The 20,189-nt window shown below is 40.7% G+C and overlaps 1 protein-coding gene across 1 annotated transcript; it reads left to right on the top strand.

Moving 5' to 3' along the window:
• Positions 1–9,735: 9,735 nt before the first annotated feature.
• LOC134070003 (receptor-type tyrosine-protein phosphatase H-like) lies at positions 9,736–18,436 on the top strand. Its single transcript, XM_062526184.1, has 10 exons — positions 9,736–9,869; positions 10,211–10,327; positions 10,708–10,781; positions 10,901–10,991; positions 11,078–11,148; positions 11,350–11,487; positions 11,920–12,042; positions 12,138–12,298; positions 17,444–17,579; positions 18,063–18,436. Exons 1-10 carry the CDS (start codon positions 9,827–9,829, stop codon positions 18,216–18,218), a joined length of 1,110 nt encoding a protein of 369 aa, XP_062382168.1. The 5' UTR covers positions 9,736–9,826; the 3' UTR covers positions 18,219–18,436.
• The last annotated feature ends 1,753 nt before the right edge of the window (positions 18,437–20,189 follow it).

Genomic DNA, 20,189 nt, shown 5'->3' with positions numbered 1-20,189 from the left:
ATCAAGTTTTTATGATATATTTGATGGGAGTAGTTTGAATGAACTCCATTTTAAATTCCTCAATATTTATGTTGTTTTGTGTCTTCTACATTCTGCAATCTTAATGAAATTCTCTCTTGGTGTGGCCATCAAATCATCTGCGCTAATGTTTGCCTACCCATCCCCTTCAGCTCCACCCGATGTTACTCAGGTAACTGTCTGTGTTTCTGTGTACACCTCCCTTTAGCTCCCTCTGATGTTAATCAGGTAGATCTGGTCACCCGCTCTGAGACTCAACTAGAGCTGAGGTGGACCAAAGTCAACAATGACAACAACTACAACTACATACTGAGAAACAATAATGGAGGAGAAGCCTCCAACATCATCGATGGATCAGATGCAGGGACCACAGTGACACACACAGTCTCGTCTCTCTCTGCTGGAACAAAATACTCTTTCACTCTCTTCACTGTGTTTGAGGGAGTGAACAGCACAGGACACAACTTCTCGAAGGTCACAAGTAAGTACCTTCCTGTTCACTTCCTAAGAAATGCATCAGGGTCTGAATTCTGAAATATATTAGGGTCATCACCACACAAAAACAAAGCGACGCTTAAATTACTGTATATAGACCTACCTTTTTATTATTATTTCAAATTGTCTAAAAAAATCTTGATAATAATAGTTTGTGTTACTGAATTATCTCCTCTGTTTTCTATGTCCCTGCTATCCCTGGGGTCAACACCACATAAAAACTGAGCAGATATTTTAATTATGTAGACCTATTTTTAGGACCCGAGCACGGAGGTGCGGCCACTGAAGTGGCTGCACCGTAGGTGCAAGGCCCTATTGTTTTTGCTCAGATTAAATTTCTTCTGGGCCACGTTTTGCCTTTTTTCACCAACTTGGCATGCTCTAAAACTCTTGAGATTTGGCAGCTATGTGTGGAATTGAATTGGTAACGCTACTCAGCAACAGAGTTCTGGCCTAGGGCGTGGCTCAGGGACTCTATAGCGCCACCTAGCACGTTGTCTGTTGTGGTTGACACATACATGCATGGAAATTAACCAAATTTGATAGGCATGTGTGTTGTATTAATCTGAACAACTTTTAGATCTAAACTACTAGTGAATCTTAGAGGAATTTGAGTTATGATTATGAATTTTGCACATCATCTATTTTGAAACACTTCTTCTAGACGGTTTATTGAAATCATGTCATATCAACACTAAAATGATCTTGAGGGGTTGTTCAAGAGGAATTGCGACCAGATTATTCAAAGTATATTGAAATAGCGAAGGTTTGAATTATGGCGTCTTATTAAGAAACAGGAAGTTGGTGTTATAGGCAGAAAAAAGGCTATACATTCGATGTAATTTGGCAGCTTCTGCTAGTCAGAGACAGAGCTCTGGCCTAAGGTGTGGCTTCGGGACTCTACAGCGCCACCTAGCAGCACGTTATCTGTTGTGGTTGACACAAACATTCACGAAAATGAACCAAATTTGATGGGCTTGTGTGTTATTGCTATCGCTACTTAGAGACAGAGCTCTAGCCTAGGGTGTGGCTTAGGGACTCTATAGCGCCACCTGGTGTGTTGTCTGTTGTGGTTGACACATACATTCTCGAAAATGAACCAAATGTGGTGGGCTTGTGTATTATTGCTATCGCTAGTAAGAGACAGAGCTCTGGTCGAGGTTGTGGCTTACGGACTCTATAGCGCCACCTAGTGTCTTACCTGTTGTGGTTGACATATACATTCACAAAAATGAATCAAATTTGGTGAGCTTGTGTGTTATTACTGCCGTTAGTCAGAAACAGAGCTCTGGCCTAGGGTGTGGCTTAGGGATTCTATAGCGCCACCTAGCATATTGTCTGATGTGGTTGATACATTCACGAAAATGAACCACATTTGGTGGGCATGTCTGTTATTGCTACCTCTAGTCAGGGATAGAGCTCTGGCCTAGGGTGTGGCTTAGGGACTCTATAGCACCACCTAGCACATTGTCTATTATGGTTGACACATACATTCACGACAATTACAGTAGGTAGGCTTGTGTGTTATTGCTGCCGCTAGTCAGAGACAGAGCTCTGGCCTAGGGTGTGGCTTAGGGACTCTATAGCACCACCTGGCCTGTTCTCTGTTGTGGTTCACACATACATTGATGAAAATTAACCAAATTTGGTGGGCATGTGTGTTGCTCATGAACATGCCCATCAACAGGTACGTGTTGCTTTGTTAGATTCCGAAATGTCACGAGTCCGCACCACAGGTGCTCGGCCCGCCATCGCCGCATGCGGCTATATTTTTTATTATTATCATTATACATATTACACACCTTTCCCAAATATAGGGTGCATTTGCATCTTTGAAGCAACTCAAATCCTGAGCTATCAATTCAGGTATTTATGGTAGGCCTACATGGATTTGATAAGAGTAGTTTGCGTTACTCATCAATCTGAATTAACTTAATTTTCAATTACTCAATATTTATGTTGTTTTCAATCCAAAATGTCTCCTACATTCTGCAATCTAAAAGAAATTATCTCTACTGGTGTGACCATCAAATCATCTGAGCTAATGCTCCCTCCCCCCCTTCAGCTCCCTCTGATGTTACTCAGGTAAATGTAACCTGCTCTGAGACTCAACTACAGCTGGAGTGGACCAAAGTCAACAACAACAATGACTACACTTACATACTGAGGGACAGCAATGGAACAGAGACCAACATCACTGGATCAGATGCAGAAACAACAAAACACACAGTCTCATCTCTCTCTGCTGGGACAAAATACTCTTTCACTCTCTTCACTGTGTTTGAGGGAGTGAGAAGCACAGGATACAATTTCTCAGAGGTCACAAGTAAGTGTCGTCCTGATTGAAATCACTGTAAAATGGCCGCTTGTATCTAACATATTGTATGTTAATTTTGTATAACTGGTATTTTGCTGTATTTACAATATCTCCCATTTAAAATATTAAAATGTAAATACACACACTCCATGCGCCCTTCAGTTCTCCCTTATGTTGCTCAGGTAAATGTGTTCAGCTCCCCCCTTGAAGTCACCGTTCTAAATGTAAATGTCTTTCTTTCTGTGACCTGATCATCCATCTCTCTGTGTCTGTCCCCCCTTCAGCTCCCTCTGATGTTACTCAGGTAAATGTAACCCGCTCTGAGACTCAACTACAGCTGGAGTGGACCAAAGTCAACAACAACAATAACTACACTTACATACTGAGAGACAGCAATAGAACACAGACCAGCATCACTGGATCAAATGCAGGGACCACAGTGAAACACAATGTCTCATCTCTCTCTCCAGGGACGAAGTACTCTTTCACTCTGTTCACTGTGTTTGAGGGAGTGGAAAGCAGAGGCTATAACTTCTCAGAGGTCACAAGTAAGTGCACTCCTGATTCAAATCCCTGTCAAATATATGAGAAGTCATTTAATGTTTGGAGATACTTTTGTGAAGAGCCAGTTCAGTTACAGTCAATATCTCAATCATCTCTTAAAGAGACCCTATGCAACTTTCTGCAGGAGACGATCGCTCCTTGTTTACATCTGGAAGTCTGAGACGAAGAACCACGCTTGCAATTTATATATTTAAATATAGCCTATACTTGTATAAATATACACGCTAAAGCTGTCGGGGAAGCTCTGCAGAGAAAATGCAAGCATAAAACGAGCGAAAACGAAAAACGAAACCGAAACCAGAGATGAAATCGCCAATCCTGCATAGTTCCTCTTTAAAGAATTTAAAGAACTCTTATAATATTTATATATATATATATATATATTATATATATATATATATATATATATATAGGGTCATTCCGTGTCAAATCACCCAATTTCAGCCAATTTGGAAAGTGACCCTCTCCAAAAAAATCTGAAATAAATCACAGGTGTTTGTAGCCTAGACCTATGCACAAATCTTAAATAGTATGTCTGGATCACTAATGGTTTAAAAACTGCAGCCCTTTGAAGCTTCAAGTCATTTTAAGCATTGTGGTGAACAATCCTTTTTGGTCAACTTGCAACGTTATTGGTTATTTTGGTATTTCACACACATCAGTGAAACTATGTGAATGGAAGCACATTTTCCTGTTGAATTAAGAAATCTAATCAGATGAGACATGTCTTGTGTAATTTCCCCTCTGCAAAGCTCTGAAAATGGCTATAAATTCATTATGTGAAAAGACATCATCACTTTTGAAGGCTTCTCATTCGAAAGGTATGTGCCACAAATTTCATCAGTTTTTTTTCCCACTCCTATATGGACTATAAGGTCATGTCCATGCATCAACTTTGGTTGTAATCGTTGTCATATTGTCAGAGCATTTTGTTTTAATTGGGCTTGATTTTCAAAAAGCCCATTTTCGTCCTATCATTCCACCATGTGGACAGTTAACAGGATTTTTTTTTAATTTTACCATATCACATTCTGTATGTGAGGATCATCTGTCCAAAATTTGGGCTTGTTGCTGAGTTTCTTTATTGGAGATATGATTTTTGGAAAATATTCTCTATAAATCCACTGAACTTGCATTGGATCTGCAGTACCACTTTGCACCACATGGGGTGCTCTTTTAATACAATGGAAGTCAATGGAAGAGTAAGAGATTCACTTGTTTGCTGCACATATCCAATCTAAACACACATTTTATGGTTCATAGTTGAATTTCTCCAAGTAATTATTGCAACATGAACAACATACTACTCATAAATAAATCTTATTTAGAGAAAATAAGCGGATCAAGCAAATTATACACACATAAGACTGACTGGTCATCATACATACAAGATACTTGATGAGTTATCTCCTTTTCATGAATGCGTCTTGGATCCAGGCAATAGCGTTTTGAGCCCTCATACCTTTTGATTAAAACTTTTATGTGATGGAAACATGCATGGTCATCTTCATCAAGTGAAATATCTGCTCTAAACTGCATCTGACGCTTTTTCTGCATCTGATAATGCACTGAATTCTTGAAACCCCTTTTTTCTTGAATATGTTCATGACTTTCATTTTCCAACTTCTATGGTGGTGTAGAAAACTGTTACAAAGATGGCAAGCTAAATCTTCTTGCTGCATGTATGATCAGTCAGTCTTATGTGTGTATATTTAGCTTGATCAGTTTATTTAGCTAAATAAGATTTATTTATGAGTAGTATGTTGTTCATGTTGCAATCATTACTTGGAGCAATTCAACTATGAACCATAAAATGTGTGTTTAGATTGGATATGTGCAGCAAACAAGTGAATCTCTTACTCTTCCATTGACTTCCATTGTATTAAAAGAGCATCCCATGTGGTGCAAAGTAGTACTGCAGATCCAATGCAAGTTCAGTGGATTTATAGAGAATATTTTCCAAAAATCATATCTCCAATAAAGAAACTCAGCAACAAGCCCAAATTTTGGACAGATGATCCTCACATACAGAATGTGATATGGTAAAATTAAAAAAAAATCCTGTTAACTGTCCACATGGTGAAATGATAGGACGAAAATGGTTTTTTTGAAAATCAAGCCCAATTAAAACAAAATGCTCTGACAATATGACAACGATTACAACCAAAGTTGATGCATGGACATGACCTTATAGTCCATATATGAGTGGGAAAAAAACCTGATGAAATTTGTGGCACATACCTTTCGAATGAGAAGCCTTCAAAAGTGATGATGTCTTTTCACATAATGAATTTATAGCCATTTTCAGAGCTTTGCAGAGGGGAAATTACACAAGACACGTCTCATCTGACTAGATTTCTTAATTCAACAGGAAAATGTGCTTCCATTCACATAGTTTCACTGATGTGTGTGAAATACCAAAAGAACCAATAACGTTGCAAGTTGACCAAAAAGGACTGTTCACCACAATGCTTAAAATGACTTGAAGCTTCAAAGGGCTGTAGATTTTAAACCATTAGTGATCCAGGTATACTATTTCAGATTTGTGCATAGGTCTAGTCTACAAACACCTGTGATTTATTTCAGATTTTTTCGGAGAGGGTCACTTTCCGGCACTGGGTGATTTGACACGGAATAACCCTATATATATATTATGTGTATGGCAAATTCCTCTTGCAGTCTCCATTTGAAATGTAAATGTCTCTCTTGCTGTGGCCTGACCATCCACCTCTCTGTGTGTCTGTCCCTCCCTTCAGTTCCCTCTGATGTTACTCAGGTAAATGTAACCCGCTCTGAGACTCAGCTACTGCTGGAGTGGACCAAAGTCAACAACAACAGTAACTACAATTACACACTGAGATACAGCAATGGAACAGAGACCAACATCACTGGATCAGATGCAGAAACAACAGTGAAACACACAGTCTCATCTCTCTCTGCTGGGACAAAATACTCTTTTACTCTTTTCACTGTGTTTGAGGGAGTGAGAAGCACAGGATTCAACTTCTCAGAGGTCACAAGTAAGTGTCGTCCTGATTCAAATCCCTGTAAAATGGCCGCTTGCAATTGTATCTGACATATTGTATGTTCATTTCGTATAACTGTTATTTTGATGTATTTACAATATCTCCCATTTAAAATATTAAAATTTAAAAACACACACTCCATGCGCCCTTCAGTTCTCCCCCCCCCCCCCCCCCCTTGCAGTCACCATTCTTAATGTAAATGTCTTTCTTTCTGTGACCTGACCATCCACCTCTCTGTGTGTCTGTCCCCCCTTCAGCTCCCTCTGATGTTACTCAGGTAAATGTAACCCGCTCTGAGACTCAACTACAGCTGGAGTGGACCAAAGTCAACAACAACAATAACTACACTTACATACTGAGATACAATGAAACAGAGACCAACATCACTGGATCAGAAGCAGGGGTCACAGTGAAACACACAGTCTTGTCTCTATCTGCTGGAACAAAGTACTCTTTCACTCTCTTCACTGTGTTCGAAGGAGAGAAAAGCACAGGGTATCTATTCTCAGAGATTACAAGTAAGTTCCCTCCTGATTCAAATTCCAGTAAAATATATACGATATATGAAGTCATTTAATGTTTGGAGATAATTTTGATAAGAGGCAGTTCAGTTACAGTCAATGGCCGCGTTTCCCAAACACGTTAAGAAGCTCTTAACGCCAAGATCTTCTTTGGAGCGCTCTTAAGAACGCTGTGAAAGAAAAACGTGTTTCCCAAAGTCGCTCTAAGCTTAAGAAGATCTTTCACTAAGAAGGAAAAGTAAGATCGAGCTGACCCACTCAGCCTTCTTAGCGATCAAATGCTCAGTGATCATAGCCTGCCGCTAGGGGCAACTAGATTTCTAGGCTTTAGTGATCAAGCTGCGTCAGGGAAATGTGTATACTCCACTTTTTTAAACAATAAAACAATTTTCAATGTTGCAATGCACTCGTGGCTGTGGACCACTGGCGCAAGAAACATAGACTTGAAAAAAATAATATTGAATTACACGTTTAAGTTTTCAACACATCTGCATATGAGTTTATAATACTTCACATACAAAAAACATCAACAACCCTGTGGCATTCCACGGATATCAAGGAAACAGATGTAATTGAACTAAGAACCTAATCCAATGAGGCTTCACCTGCTACAGTAGCCTACTCTAGGCGTTGCCAAAGTCCGCGATGTAAAAGTCCGGTTTACATTAATGCATATGTGCACCCCACTCGCAGGCCATATGGGCTGGAGGGTTACATCTTCTCGGATATTATAATAAAGTAGCCTAGCCTACATCACATGCCTACTTCCACACTATCTATAAGAGAGATGGGATGCGTCTTGCATGAGTTAATAGGCTATATGATTGGCCTGAGCTAATAAAAAATAGACCTAGGCTATATTGATATAATCACCCGGTTTTATCAGTTAGTTTGAGTTTTTTGGCAGACGTAAGTGACCGCATAGCCCAGGCTGCAGAAGTGCCGCAAGGGCGCAACAAATTATCTTCAGAAACAATATATTTAAGCTCACGATGTTCACACCGGCCCAAAACGTTAACGGCCCACCGGTAATCCTCCCGAATCTCCCGATTAGCCACCATGGCCTGCACACACACACACACACACACACACACACACACACACACACACACACACACACACACACACACACACACACACACACACACACACACACACACACACACACACACACACACACACACACACACACACACACACACACACACACACACACACACACACACACAAACACGCACGCACACACGATACATGCGTAGCCTAATTGCACCTGTAGGGGGAACACGGGGCGCTGTGTGTGACTTGTGCGCTTATAAAGGGGTGGGTGATCGATTTGCCTGGCATCGATTGATTCCGTTTCAGCACCACCGTGGTGAACAGCTCTCGTTAAAAGCTTCTTCAGAAGCTTCTTTGGCTTGATCTTAAGATTCTCCTAAGAAGGCAGTTAAGAACGCGTTTGGGAAACACCCGTATCTTAGAGCTCCTTCTTCCTTCTTTGGAGCCTTCTTAAGTCCTTAAGAAAGATCGCGTTTGGGAAACGCAGCCCTTATCTCAATCATCTTCTTAAAAATATATACTTTGTGTGTATTGTAAGTTCCTCTGGCAGGCTCTGTTCTAAATGTAAATGTCTCTCTTGCTGTGGCCTGACCATCCACCTCTCTGTGTGTCTGTCCCCACTTCAGCTCCCTCTGATGTTACTCAGGTAAATGTAACCCGCTCTGAGACTCAGCTACTGTTGGAGTGGACCAAAGTCAACAACAACAGTAACTACAATTACACACTGAGATACAGCAATGGAACAGAGACCAACATCACTGGATCAGATGCAGAAACAACAGTGAAACACACAGTCTCATCTCTCTCTGCTGGGACAAGATACTCTTTCACTCTCTTCACTGTGTTTGAGGGAGTGAGAAGCACAGGATACAACTTCTCAGAGGTCACAAGTAAGTGTCGTCCTGATTCAAATCAATGTTGCTCAGGTAAATGTGTTCAGCTCCCCCCTTGCAGTCACCGTTCTAAATGTAAATGTCTTTCTTTCTGTGACCTGACCATCCATCTCTCTGTGTCTGTCCCCCCTTCAGTTCCCTCTGATGTTACTCAGGTAAATGTAACCCGCTCTGAGACTCACCTACAGCTGGAGTGGACCAAAGTCAACAACAACAGTAACTACAATTACACACTGAGATACAGCAATGGAACAGAGACCAACATCACTGGATCAGATGCAGAAACAACAGTGAAACACACAGTCCCATCTCTCTCTCCAGGGACAAAGTACTCTTTCACTCTGTTCACTGTGCTTGAGCAAGTCAGAAGCACAGGGTATACATTTTCAGCTGTTACAAGTAAGTTTCTTCAAATTCCTTATTAAAATCCCCTTGGCTAAAACAAAGTAGATTCTCCTGCAAAGTCATATCCTTTCCAGGAAACAGTTCAGTTGTGTGTTATGGGAGTGAAATTGTTTGGTGGAGCCTGAGGGGAAGTAATGGATATCTTGTAACTATGTAAACCTATGTGAGTCTCAGGGTCTATTTGCATTCAGAAATTGACGTTTGTGTGCTGCAGGATTAGCCTCTAGATCTTCATACAGTACCTCAAATCACTAATATTGCTTGTACGTCCATATAACATTTACTTTCACTGAAATCACTCTTTGATTTACGTTCCTCATAACAGTTCCTGCAACAGTTGTCGGTTTGCAGTGTGGCGGTGGAGACTACTCTGTGAGTCTAAAGTGGGGAGAACCAATTGGTGTGAGGACTGGAGTGGAGGTGAATGTGAGTGGGAAACGTTCTTGCTCAGTATCAGGAACAGAACTGATAGTGACTGGACTCCAGCCTGCTCAGACCTACAGCATCAGTGTCACATCACTCTCCAGTGCCATGAGGAGTTCACCTCGGCGAATCCGCTGTTCAACTAAATCAAGTAAGAATTTCCAATAAGCAATAGTTCTTTTGTTTTGTTTCAGAACTGCATGAAAGAAGAGTAATATATTTGAATAGTGATAAGAATGAAGTAATATATATGTAACAAAGCTGCTGTCTGTTAGTGCTAAAGGTAGGTCAACCAGGAAAGAATACTGTATGTGATGAATAACCAATAGTGTACAATTATGTATGCAAAGTAACTGAGAGGGTATATGTGTTCGCCTAATGCATGGCATCTCCTCCCAGCCATTTATGTCATGAATTGAAATGTTTGCTGTTAAATCAGATATTAAGATCTCCTGTGTGTCCCTGTGTCTGTACCTGCTCTGTTCCCCTCAGCGGTGATCTGGGTTCCAGTGCTGGTCATCATTCTGCTGGGCCTCCTGGCAGCAATGGGAGTGTTTGTGCTGCGAAGAAAGCCAGAGTTGCTCAGGTTACTTTTGGACAAAACCATTTCACAAGAAAAATAACTGGACCTTACATTTTCAAACAATAGTTGCTAACCTCAAAATGTTACATTTTGTTTCTTTCCTGGACAGCAAAGTACACATGTCAATGTATGAAAGGTTTTCAGACACTGGTCCTTCACAGGACAAATTCAAGTATGTTTTATTCATTTATTATGTTTTTTTGATTGATTAATTAATGGATAAAAAAAACATAATTATGAATTCCATTATTTGATTTCCACTCTGAATAAAACAGGACTAAAGTGTAGAGCTAAACAAAACATGAAATGCACAGCTTGTATTGTGTACTAGAAATATTGACACAGTTAAAACTTTGCATTTATAAAGTTAGCAACTGATTTGACTGTACTTTATTCAGGGCCATTCCAGTAAAGAAATTTCCAGATCATTTATACCTCCTAAGCCGTGATGAGAATCGAGAGTTCTCAGTAGAATATTCGGTGAGATGAGATATATTATAACTTTGTTATGAAAGTCTGATTTGAGTATTTCAATCATTTTACTATCCTGCATTTTACCAGTCACAGGTGTGTTCATTTTGTTTGTCTGTGTTTAAAAGCAATTGAGCACTGTAGGAGCAGACCTAAGTCAGCGTGAAGCAGCTCTTCCAGACAACAAGAGCAAAAACAGATTCATTGATATACTGCCATGTAAGCAACTTGCACACACCCCCCTCTGCAACCTACACAAACACACATACTTCACTCTACCAAATGATTTCACCCTGTTTGTCCAGATGACTGTTCTCGTGTGAAGCTCAGTACACGTGGCCAGAACTCAGACTACATCAACGCCAACTTCATACCCGTAAGTCTACACGACTTATCCACAGCACTTACTGATTGTCCAGTTCACAGCACTGCTGTTCCTCAGTGTTCTGCCCTCAGCTGTTGTTTTGATCCTGATCTGATAACTAACTACGTTGGCCATGTTCTAAGGCAGTGCCAGGCAGCTAGGCAGCAGAAAAAACATGGTAAAGACACACTGCATTCTTATCTACTGTATAAGGGCTATGGGGGCAAGAAGATGGAATACATTGCGGCTCAAGGTCCACTCAGCTCCACTGTCAGTGACTTCTGGAGAATGATCTGGGAGCAAAACTCTGAACGGATTGTCATGGTAACCAACTGTGTAGAGAATGGAAAGGTGAGTAATGAGTATGGTGTAAATTTGTATAATCGAACGGCGTGTCGTCCATTATCCCTTACGTATTGTGCAGAAGTGAAATATAGCAAGAAGTCCTTCCATAGTGACAACATCCTTCCATAGTGATATTGCCTAACATCTTAATGAACTTTAAAATGTTTTATTGCTTTTATTAGGCCTACTAATCTCACTACTTACAAATGATTGAGCCCATTTCTGTTTGACACATTGTTTTAGTTGAACTGGGAAGTCATTAGATTTGATACATTTGATATATAATGACCTAATTGGATTGAGGAGTATAATTGTGTTAAAAACATTCTATTATTAATCCTTTGTAGTATTACATATGTTGTATGTTGGACAATTGATGTTGAATTTTTTTTTCTGTCCCTCATTATCATTAGCATTTTTTTCAATTCTGTCTTTCAGGCAAAGTGCGACCAGTATTGGCCTCAGGGTCCTTCTCCATGTCGCCATGGTGACCTACTCATTAGCATGACATCAGAGCGTAAAGACAGCAACTGGACCGTGCGGGTATTGATCGTAAAAAATGTAAGACATCTCTTAGCCTAACTGTTTTTAGAATTCAATGAGGAGTGATTGTTAATTTTGAGTGTGTGTGTGTGTGTGTGTGTGTGTGTGGTCAGGAGGCCAAATCCGAGGAAAGGCGAGTTAAACATTTCCACTTCACCACCTGGCCAGACCATGGTGTTCCTAACGGAACCGAGGAACTGATCCAGTTCTGTGGACACATTCGGCAGCACATTGACAGTTCTCAATCCTCAGGGCCCACAGTTGTGCACTGCAGGTAGGCTACAAGAGTCAGCTATACGTTTATCAAGGCAGCACTTCAAGAAGCAGTTGAGTAATCAAATCAATTGAAAGCTTAAAACGATACAAAAAAGAAACATTTAAAATGTAATTGTACCCTATGGCAGATGGCAGTTCATTACAATCCCATTTCTTTTAGAGATCTCACTAACCCTTGTGTCTTAAGCTGATATTGTAAGTTTGTGTTAGATAGTGTGTTGCTCCATTTAGAATCACTCTTCTCTCTCTCACTCCCCTTTTATCTCTGTATTGTACGATATGTGCAAGTTCATGCCAAAAGATGTATGGGTGCATCTGTAGGCTATGAGCATTCCTGAAGGAGGTCTTTCTGTCCGTTTGTACTGTTTAAGAACTGTTTAAGATGCATAAGTGAAGTGTGTTGAAATTTGACAAACAGGCCAATATTCCAGGTGGTATTCTATTCATTTGAACTTTTTACTGTAAAAAAATGTGATAATGTGAATAATTTGCTTTAAACTGTAAGCAAAACGTCAAGCTACAAGGAAATTGGCACTAACATGTGTCTCTGCTGAATGCACTACTGGTTTTTAGGCTCAATATACTGTTACGATGCGGGAAAGGCCACAGCTCTTACTTGGTATGGGGGTGAAACCAAACTAAAGCCTATACAACGTGACATTAAACAAACGTAAAAATAACCTAACTGCTCCCTACACACTAGTCCTTCGTATGGTGCAGAACTTCATCGTATGTTCTAACAGTGTGTGAATGCGCGCGCGTGTGTGTGTGTCTGTGTGTGTCTGTGTGTGTGTGTATGTCAGCTTGGCAGGAGTCTCAGAGAGCGGTCAACATACCTGTGGCGTGCTGGCACTCTCTGCCCGGTGCTCGTCCATTCAGCTGGGCCAGCTCAAGCCGTCTCGGTTTTTAAGTTAAAGTTTTTTATTTTCATAAGGGGGGGTAAAATCCAAACAGAAATCCATAAGGCACAAGTGCCACAAGGTACCCAAATGTGGCTACAAAGGAGGGAGAAAAAATCAGCCATGCTCCTCCAGCAGGCCTCAACTCAACAAGTCGAATACCCCTACTGTCTCTGGATTTAGAGGACGGGTATCATTTTACCAATTAGCCATATAGTGACATCACTGAACAGGGGCGTAGCAAGGATTATTTTATAGGGGAGGCCAACTGGGTCCAGACTTTTTATTGGGGTGGCACTTGAGAACCAAAACTACTATATGAAAACCATTGAAAGTGTTTTGAATATTAGCATAGCCTATTTTAATAATGGCAATAAATTGTGTAAAGTCAACACTGCACAGGTCCATTCACAGATAACCTGAACTTGCCTGATACTATTTTATAACCTGGCCACTTGCGTTGTGTTCGTTTCTGGTGATAATTTAAATGTTTTAATCGCTAGAACTGTCTTGTTTGTAGAACTACTTTTCCCAGACACATTTCAACTCATTTCTCAAACTGCGGTTACTAGTTCTAAATGGATGGTTGCTATGGCCAAAAGCCAGTCGTTAGTTCTATATCCCAGGATTCTGATGAACGTTAACTTTGAAGGATCGCTATTTTCCTTAGTCTATTGCCACCCGACTAGCTAAAAGCCACCTTCATCGTATGCTAAATGTTACTATGATCTGAACGTCAGTATTTTACAACTTGGATGCAACATGACAGTGCATTTACACTTCACAACGAGTTTGGCGAATTAATATTCAAGTGTGATACGGCCAACAAATTGGAACTACTTCATAGCCGTGCGTATATTGAAAGTTATCTCCCTCAACAATGGAATTCTCTTCTCTGATTGGCTAATGGGGTGGCCATTAACTTCGCATAACCTGCTACCTTCGAAGTAGTTCCCGTATCACACTTGAATATTAATTCGCCAAACTCGTTGCGAAGTTTAAATGAACTGTCACGTTGCATCCAAGCTGAAATACAGACGTGCAGAACCATAGTAACATTGTAGCATATGACGGAGGTGGATTGTAGCTAGTTGGATGCCATGTAGGCTATAAAAGTAGCGATCTTTCAAAGTTAAAGTTAATCAGAATCCTGGGAAATGCCCGCTTGACAACGGCAGAGATAGAACTAACGACTGGCTTTTGGCCGTAGCAACCAGCCATTTAGAACTAACGACTGGCTTTTGGCCATAGCAACCATCCATTTAGAACTAGTAACGGCAGTTTTGTCCTGCAAGTAGAAAGTTGATATGTGGCGGAAAGTAGTCCCACAGTCAAGACAGTTTTAGCGATGTTAACGGACGCAACGGTGGAATAAAACTATGTTCTAAATATACAGGTTATGAATACAAACGGGAGATAAGCGGGATAACGGCCTTCGAGGTCGACCGGTTCGATGGAAATAATGGCACGTCGCCGGAGTTCTAGACCTCCACCTAGCCATTATTTCCATCGAACCGGTCACCTCGTCGGCCGTTATCCCTTACTTAATGCACACCCTTATAGAACGCAGGACAATGGGGAATTCAACCAAGCAGTGGAATAATAATAAACTTCAATAAGACTATCACTAAATCATTACAGCTCACACGCTACTGCAAAATACATATTTCCGTGTGATTATATACATTACAGTATATACTGTATGTAAAAAGCACAAAGCACAGCAAACAAACAAAGATATTTTGAATTATTAAATTATTCAGTCCTCAACCTTTCCTGCATTCTCCACTCAGGCAACGTAGCCTGCCTCTGCCTGACCAGCTGTGGCAAGAACCACACATACAGTACAGTACTGTAGTCAGCAAATCATGTTTTATAAAGTAGCCTAGGCTAGGGCCTATTAGCTTACATTTATTGGAGCCATCAGGAGATATGTGCCTAATACAGTATGCTTGCTTACATTTCACCAGAATATTGTCGAAATATTTTTTTAACCACGTTATCGCGTCAATCCACTTGTTTTTTTTGTTTGTTTTTTTCATCAGCCCCAACATTCTAACATCTTATCAACATTAAAAACCAGCTCTGGATCGGGGTGCCGCTCACGACTCACCCCCCACCCCCACACCTCCCCCACTCCCCCCTCCCATAATTTTAGGCATCATATCACGAAGTTCCATAGTCATGTCACATATCGGTTGAAAGCTTAGACTCTCACGAATCAAGATATGTATAGTTCGTTATGAAGAAAAAAAAAAAAAAAAACTTACGTACTGTACTGTACTGTACCCCCCCTCCCACCAAACCCATCTCGAATCAGTGACTCCTTACCTTACTGTGTGTTCAGACCAAGAGCGACTTGAGCTTCCAAAATCGCTCAGGACGCCCTGTAAAGGACGCCGTGGGAAGCTGGGAAGCTTTGGCCGCTCCTGGCCGCTCTGACGTAGTAGCATTCTATGTTCGTTGAAAGTCGTTTGGTCGCTGAACCGCGTCATAGCTCATTACCATAAAGTTAAACCACTTTCAACTTTCTCTGGTCGCTCAAGACGCCCAAAACGCGACGCCGACGGATTGGTCGCTGATGGCAGCTCGGAGAAGCTGGCTTCCATTGAAAATTAATGACTTCCGGAATCTTTGGAAGCTCAAGTCGCCCGCGGTGTGAACACACAGTTACAGTCCTTGTACGACCCCATAGCGATCTGCCAACCATAGAATGCTGGGCCTTCACATGTCCGTAAGAACCCATAGTAATGGAATATCCACGTTGTTTTATCCATAATACGTTTGGTAGATGTATAATACAGTTCATACAAAAGCAACAAACTAGAAATAAATAATCTGCGACTTGAAACTTATCTGTATAGACGCGTAGCATTCCATAGCAAAGTGCTATCGCTAAGCTAAAAACATCGGAAGATTCGTCTGCCTCTTCCGCATTCATAGAGCCCTCCCATGTCTCTCTGCGACCTTTGGTTGTCGAGATATCCGTAACCGGAGGGGATTGGGCAAGAAAGCTGTCAATCAGGGACCTCCGCTTTGAATGACGATAACGCGGGACTGCAGCAAGTCTCGGAGATGGGACCGACGGTTCCGGGATGCTAAGAGTTAGACGGATCGATTGATATGTGACACTACCGGATATACCATAGAGCTAGCCCTTCCAAATCCATTCAAACAAGGAAATAGTCATTTCGGCCAAAAGAATTCAGAGATTTGATGGTGCATACAAACAATAAAACCCTTACTACACAAGAACCCCTTTGAGTAGAAACATAATCTTGGTGTCAAATGAAAGCTAACATTCTGGAGATTCTAGTTGTATCCACTTTTGCATGACACTGACTGTCATAGAATCAAAGAAAAAGGATAACTTTACATATTAATTTGCTACTCTGGCAGATTTCTAAAAATGACTCGCATAGGTATTTCAACACAAATAAATTTGTGAAAACTCCATATTTTAGCCCATAGTAATCTACTTTGAGTTACAGACTCACAAGACCTGGTGTTAGGTGTTAGTTGTGTTTCAAGGCTGACATGGTGATCTAGAGGGCCCAAATGTGGGCAGTTCCAGAGATGTATGTTACCGGCTGAAAGAGAAAACAATATTCAAGCCTCTGTAACCCTTTGCCAGTACATCACACAGTCAAACAGACTGTTTCATATAATACCTCTGAGTGTCAGGTTTCAGTAGAGGTCAGGTTTGTCATGGTGGGCCAAAGTATGTGGGAGCAGTGCCCTCCTGAGTAGATGATGTGCAATGCGGGCAAAAACACCCCAAAATTAGGTGTTCCAGAACAACTCATCACCAACTCACCTGTTGTTCCTGAGGTTAAGTAGTAGTCTACTGTCAAGTGTTTTTAACAGATGGCTACTTTGAATTGTCCTACTGCTCTGCTGTAGCCCGCTTTGCTACTACCTGCCTGGGCCAATGGTCGTAGATCGTGTGTAGGCCTAGAGCAGTAATTGTTTCAGTCCCTGCTTTGCAAAGTGTTGGTACTGTAGGTGAAGTATTTTTTTCCTTTCACTAAACAAGTCTGCAACTCTGAGGAACATGCATGTCTCATGAATAGTACCTTTCAGTGTGTTGGAGTACCATTCAAACTCAAACCTTCCTAACACTGTGTGTGTGTGTGTGTGTGTGTGTGTGTGTGTGTGTGTGTGTGTGTGTGTGCGTGTGTGCGTGTGTGTGTGTGTGTGTGTGTGCGCGCGCCTGCACTTGTGTTTTTGGTTATGTTTGTCAGTGCTGGAGTTGGCAGAACAGGCACTCTGATAGCCCTGGATGTGCTGCTGCAGCAGGTGGAGAGAGAGCAAGCCGTGGACATTGCAGGGATTGTCCATCGCATGAGACGCCATCGGCCACGCATGGTGCAAACAGAGGTGATATTATGCACACCAGCTCACACTTCCTCATAGGTGCTAATTACAGAGAGAAACATTTTCATACCAGATATCAGGAAGAACATCAACACAAACATTCAGCTTGTGTGAGAAGTGTGGATGCCCTTTAGTCTTTATCTATATGGCCAAATTTGTGGTTGCACATGATGCGATACACATTTCTTCTTGCATGGCTTACTGGACAGCCACTGTACATAGATGGGTAATGAGTGACTGCAATGAAACAGCTGATTACTTAGAGAAACAGAAATACACTCACAGCCATTGTAAGTGCTTTTTGGTTGGGGGAAAGGTCATGCAATGAGGAAGAATTTGTAGGCTAGGATATTTATCTCTCATATGTTTTATTTTATACGCCAGTGGTTTGATATATTTGATTTCAGAGAGTGACACTGTACTACTACTAGTACTAATTTCTTTCTTTGCTATTTTTTTCCTGTCCTATCCTTTATTCTCTTTCAGTCCCAATACATATTTCTGCACCAGTGCATCAAGGACTTGTTGACCCAAAAGAAACCAGAAGAGCCGTTATATGGTAACACAGCTGCTATTAACACAGATGTGATTTACGAAAACACTGCAGCCATGACTGTGGATGGACTAGGACCACAAGAATGAACTAGAGAGTAGGGCGGGGCGATATGGCCTAAAACGAAATTCTCCGATTTATTCACATCAAATCCCAATTTATTAAACATGGATGCCACAACAAAGATCAAAACACACTCTCATTAATCTTAAACAAACAACTGTATTTGCTTAAAAATATGGTGTTAGACACTTCTGGAAGAAGGATATGCGGCAAATTCCCAAGTGCACGTTAAAACTGTTGGACATGAAAGGCAATATGGACAAACAAACTACTATCCATGACAAAAGTGACGACGAGCCCTCAATTAGGCAACTCAGCAGCAGCAGCTGGATTTTCATAAAAAACAAATTGATTTTGATAAAAAAAAAAACACTTTCAATTTAAATATTTGTTTTCTGCCCAGCCCTACAAGAGTCTTTGACTTTAATCTGCTGTTCTACAATCTTAAAGATAAAGGACTGATATTTGCTGACAAAATAATTCTGTGAAGCCAAAATGCCAACATTTTTGTCCGTTTTTGTGCCTGTTTGGAATGGATTTTTAAGTTAAAATGACGAGAAAAAAACACGAGAAAAAGACAAGAAAAAAACACTTCTTCACAGGTATACATACTCAGCTAATCATTAAACGCAAACCATGCTGGTGGACTGCAAATTGCACTGTAATTCATCATATTACTTCAACATGAATGAAAGAATCATGCACCAAAGCATCTCCATCTCACTAGCTCAATAAATGTATTCTGATTACTGGGGAGGCACTGCTCATGGTGGTGTAGAAAACTGTTGACCTCTATAAGTCTGCTGTTGAACAGAATTGAGATTAGCACAATGAACTAATATCTACTAATTCTATGCATCAGTAACATTGTTGACATGTAAAGCATTGTTTTAATTGTAAAATAGATTGTAGAATGTGAATACTTTAGCTATAAAATAAAACTTTATTTTTTCTTGTCTTTTTTGTATCTTGTCCCATGCATTTACCAATTTATCAATGTATGTGCAACACTCAATGGAAAGCTCTGAAAATACAGACCAGCATTTCAGCATATGGGCTCTAATTGAAAGGCAGAGCAAAGGGCAGGGTATAGCAATATAATTAAACAAAGTCCTCTAGTCTACACCACTATTTGAGTATGAGTAAAAAAATATTTGGGATAGATAATAAGGAACAAAATACTGGTGTGATGGACTTTATGAGTAAAAAAATATTTGGGATAGATAATAAGGAACTAAATACTGGTGTGATGGACTTTATTTACTTAAATTGTTAGACCTGTTCCATGGGCCGTGGTAACTCTGCAAAATGTGTGAAAACACAAACAGCGATGGGGCAGCTACAGTATATGCTGTCAAACGCCTCATGCCATATGCCATTTGGTCAAACACAAGAACATGCATTTTGCCTCGCATCTAAATTAAGGCCCTAGAATTGCATTGGTTTACAGGACAATTACCGTATTTTCCAGACTATACGTCGCTCTGGAGTGTAAGTCGCATCATTCAAAAAATACATCATGAAAGGAAAAAAACATATACAGTATAAGCAGTGCTTAATTTGTAAAGTGGGAGGTGCCGGAACGCAGAGGATGGGTGGATCCGGCGACTCAAAAATAAATAAATTAATAAATAAATACATAAATAAATACATAAATAAAGGGTCGGCGGGACGACGACGCACAACGATTGTATGCACTAGCCTACAATTAAACCAGTTACCGAGTGCGGAGACAGAGTGCAGATTCGCATGTTTAAGGCTTTATTTCGCCAACACTGCAAGACAGTAAGCTAGCCAAGGTTATTTTGACCACAACGGACAACGCTCAGAGTAAAAGGATGAACTCCAAACAAGCACACAATAATCACTCAAAGTTCGCCCGTTAACTCTCCAAACACACGTTAACGCAACACAATGAATCAATAATTAGGCCAACAAATAAAACAAAGACTACAATATATTGAGAGTACCAGCAGAGAATAATTAAGACTTCATTT

The sequence above is a fragment of the Sardina pilchardus genome, chromosome 22 (assembly GCF_963854185.1).
Source record: "Sardina pilchardus chromosome 22, fSarPil1.1, whole genome shotgun sequence".
In the NCBI taxonomy this organism is placed as follows: domain Eukaryota; kingdom Metazoa; phylum Chordata; class Actinopteri; order Clupeiformes; family Clupeidae; genus Sardina; species Sardina pilchardus.
Note: the sequence above shows the minus strand (reverse complement) of the source record. Positions and strands in the feature narration are given on the sequence as shown.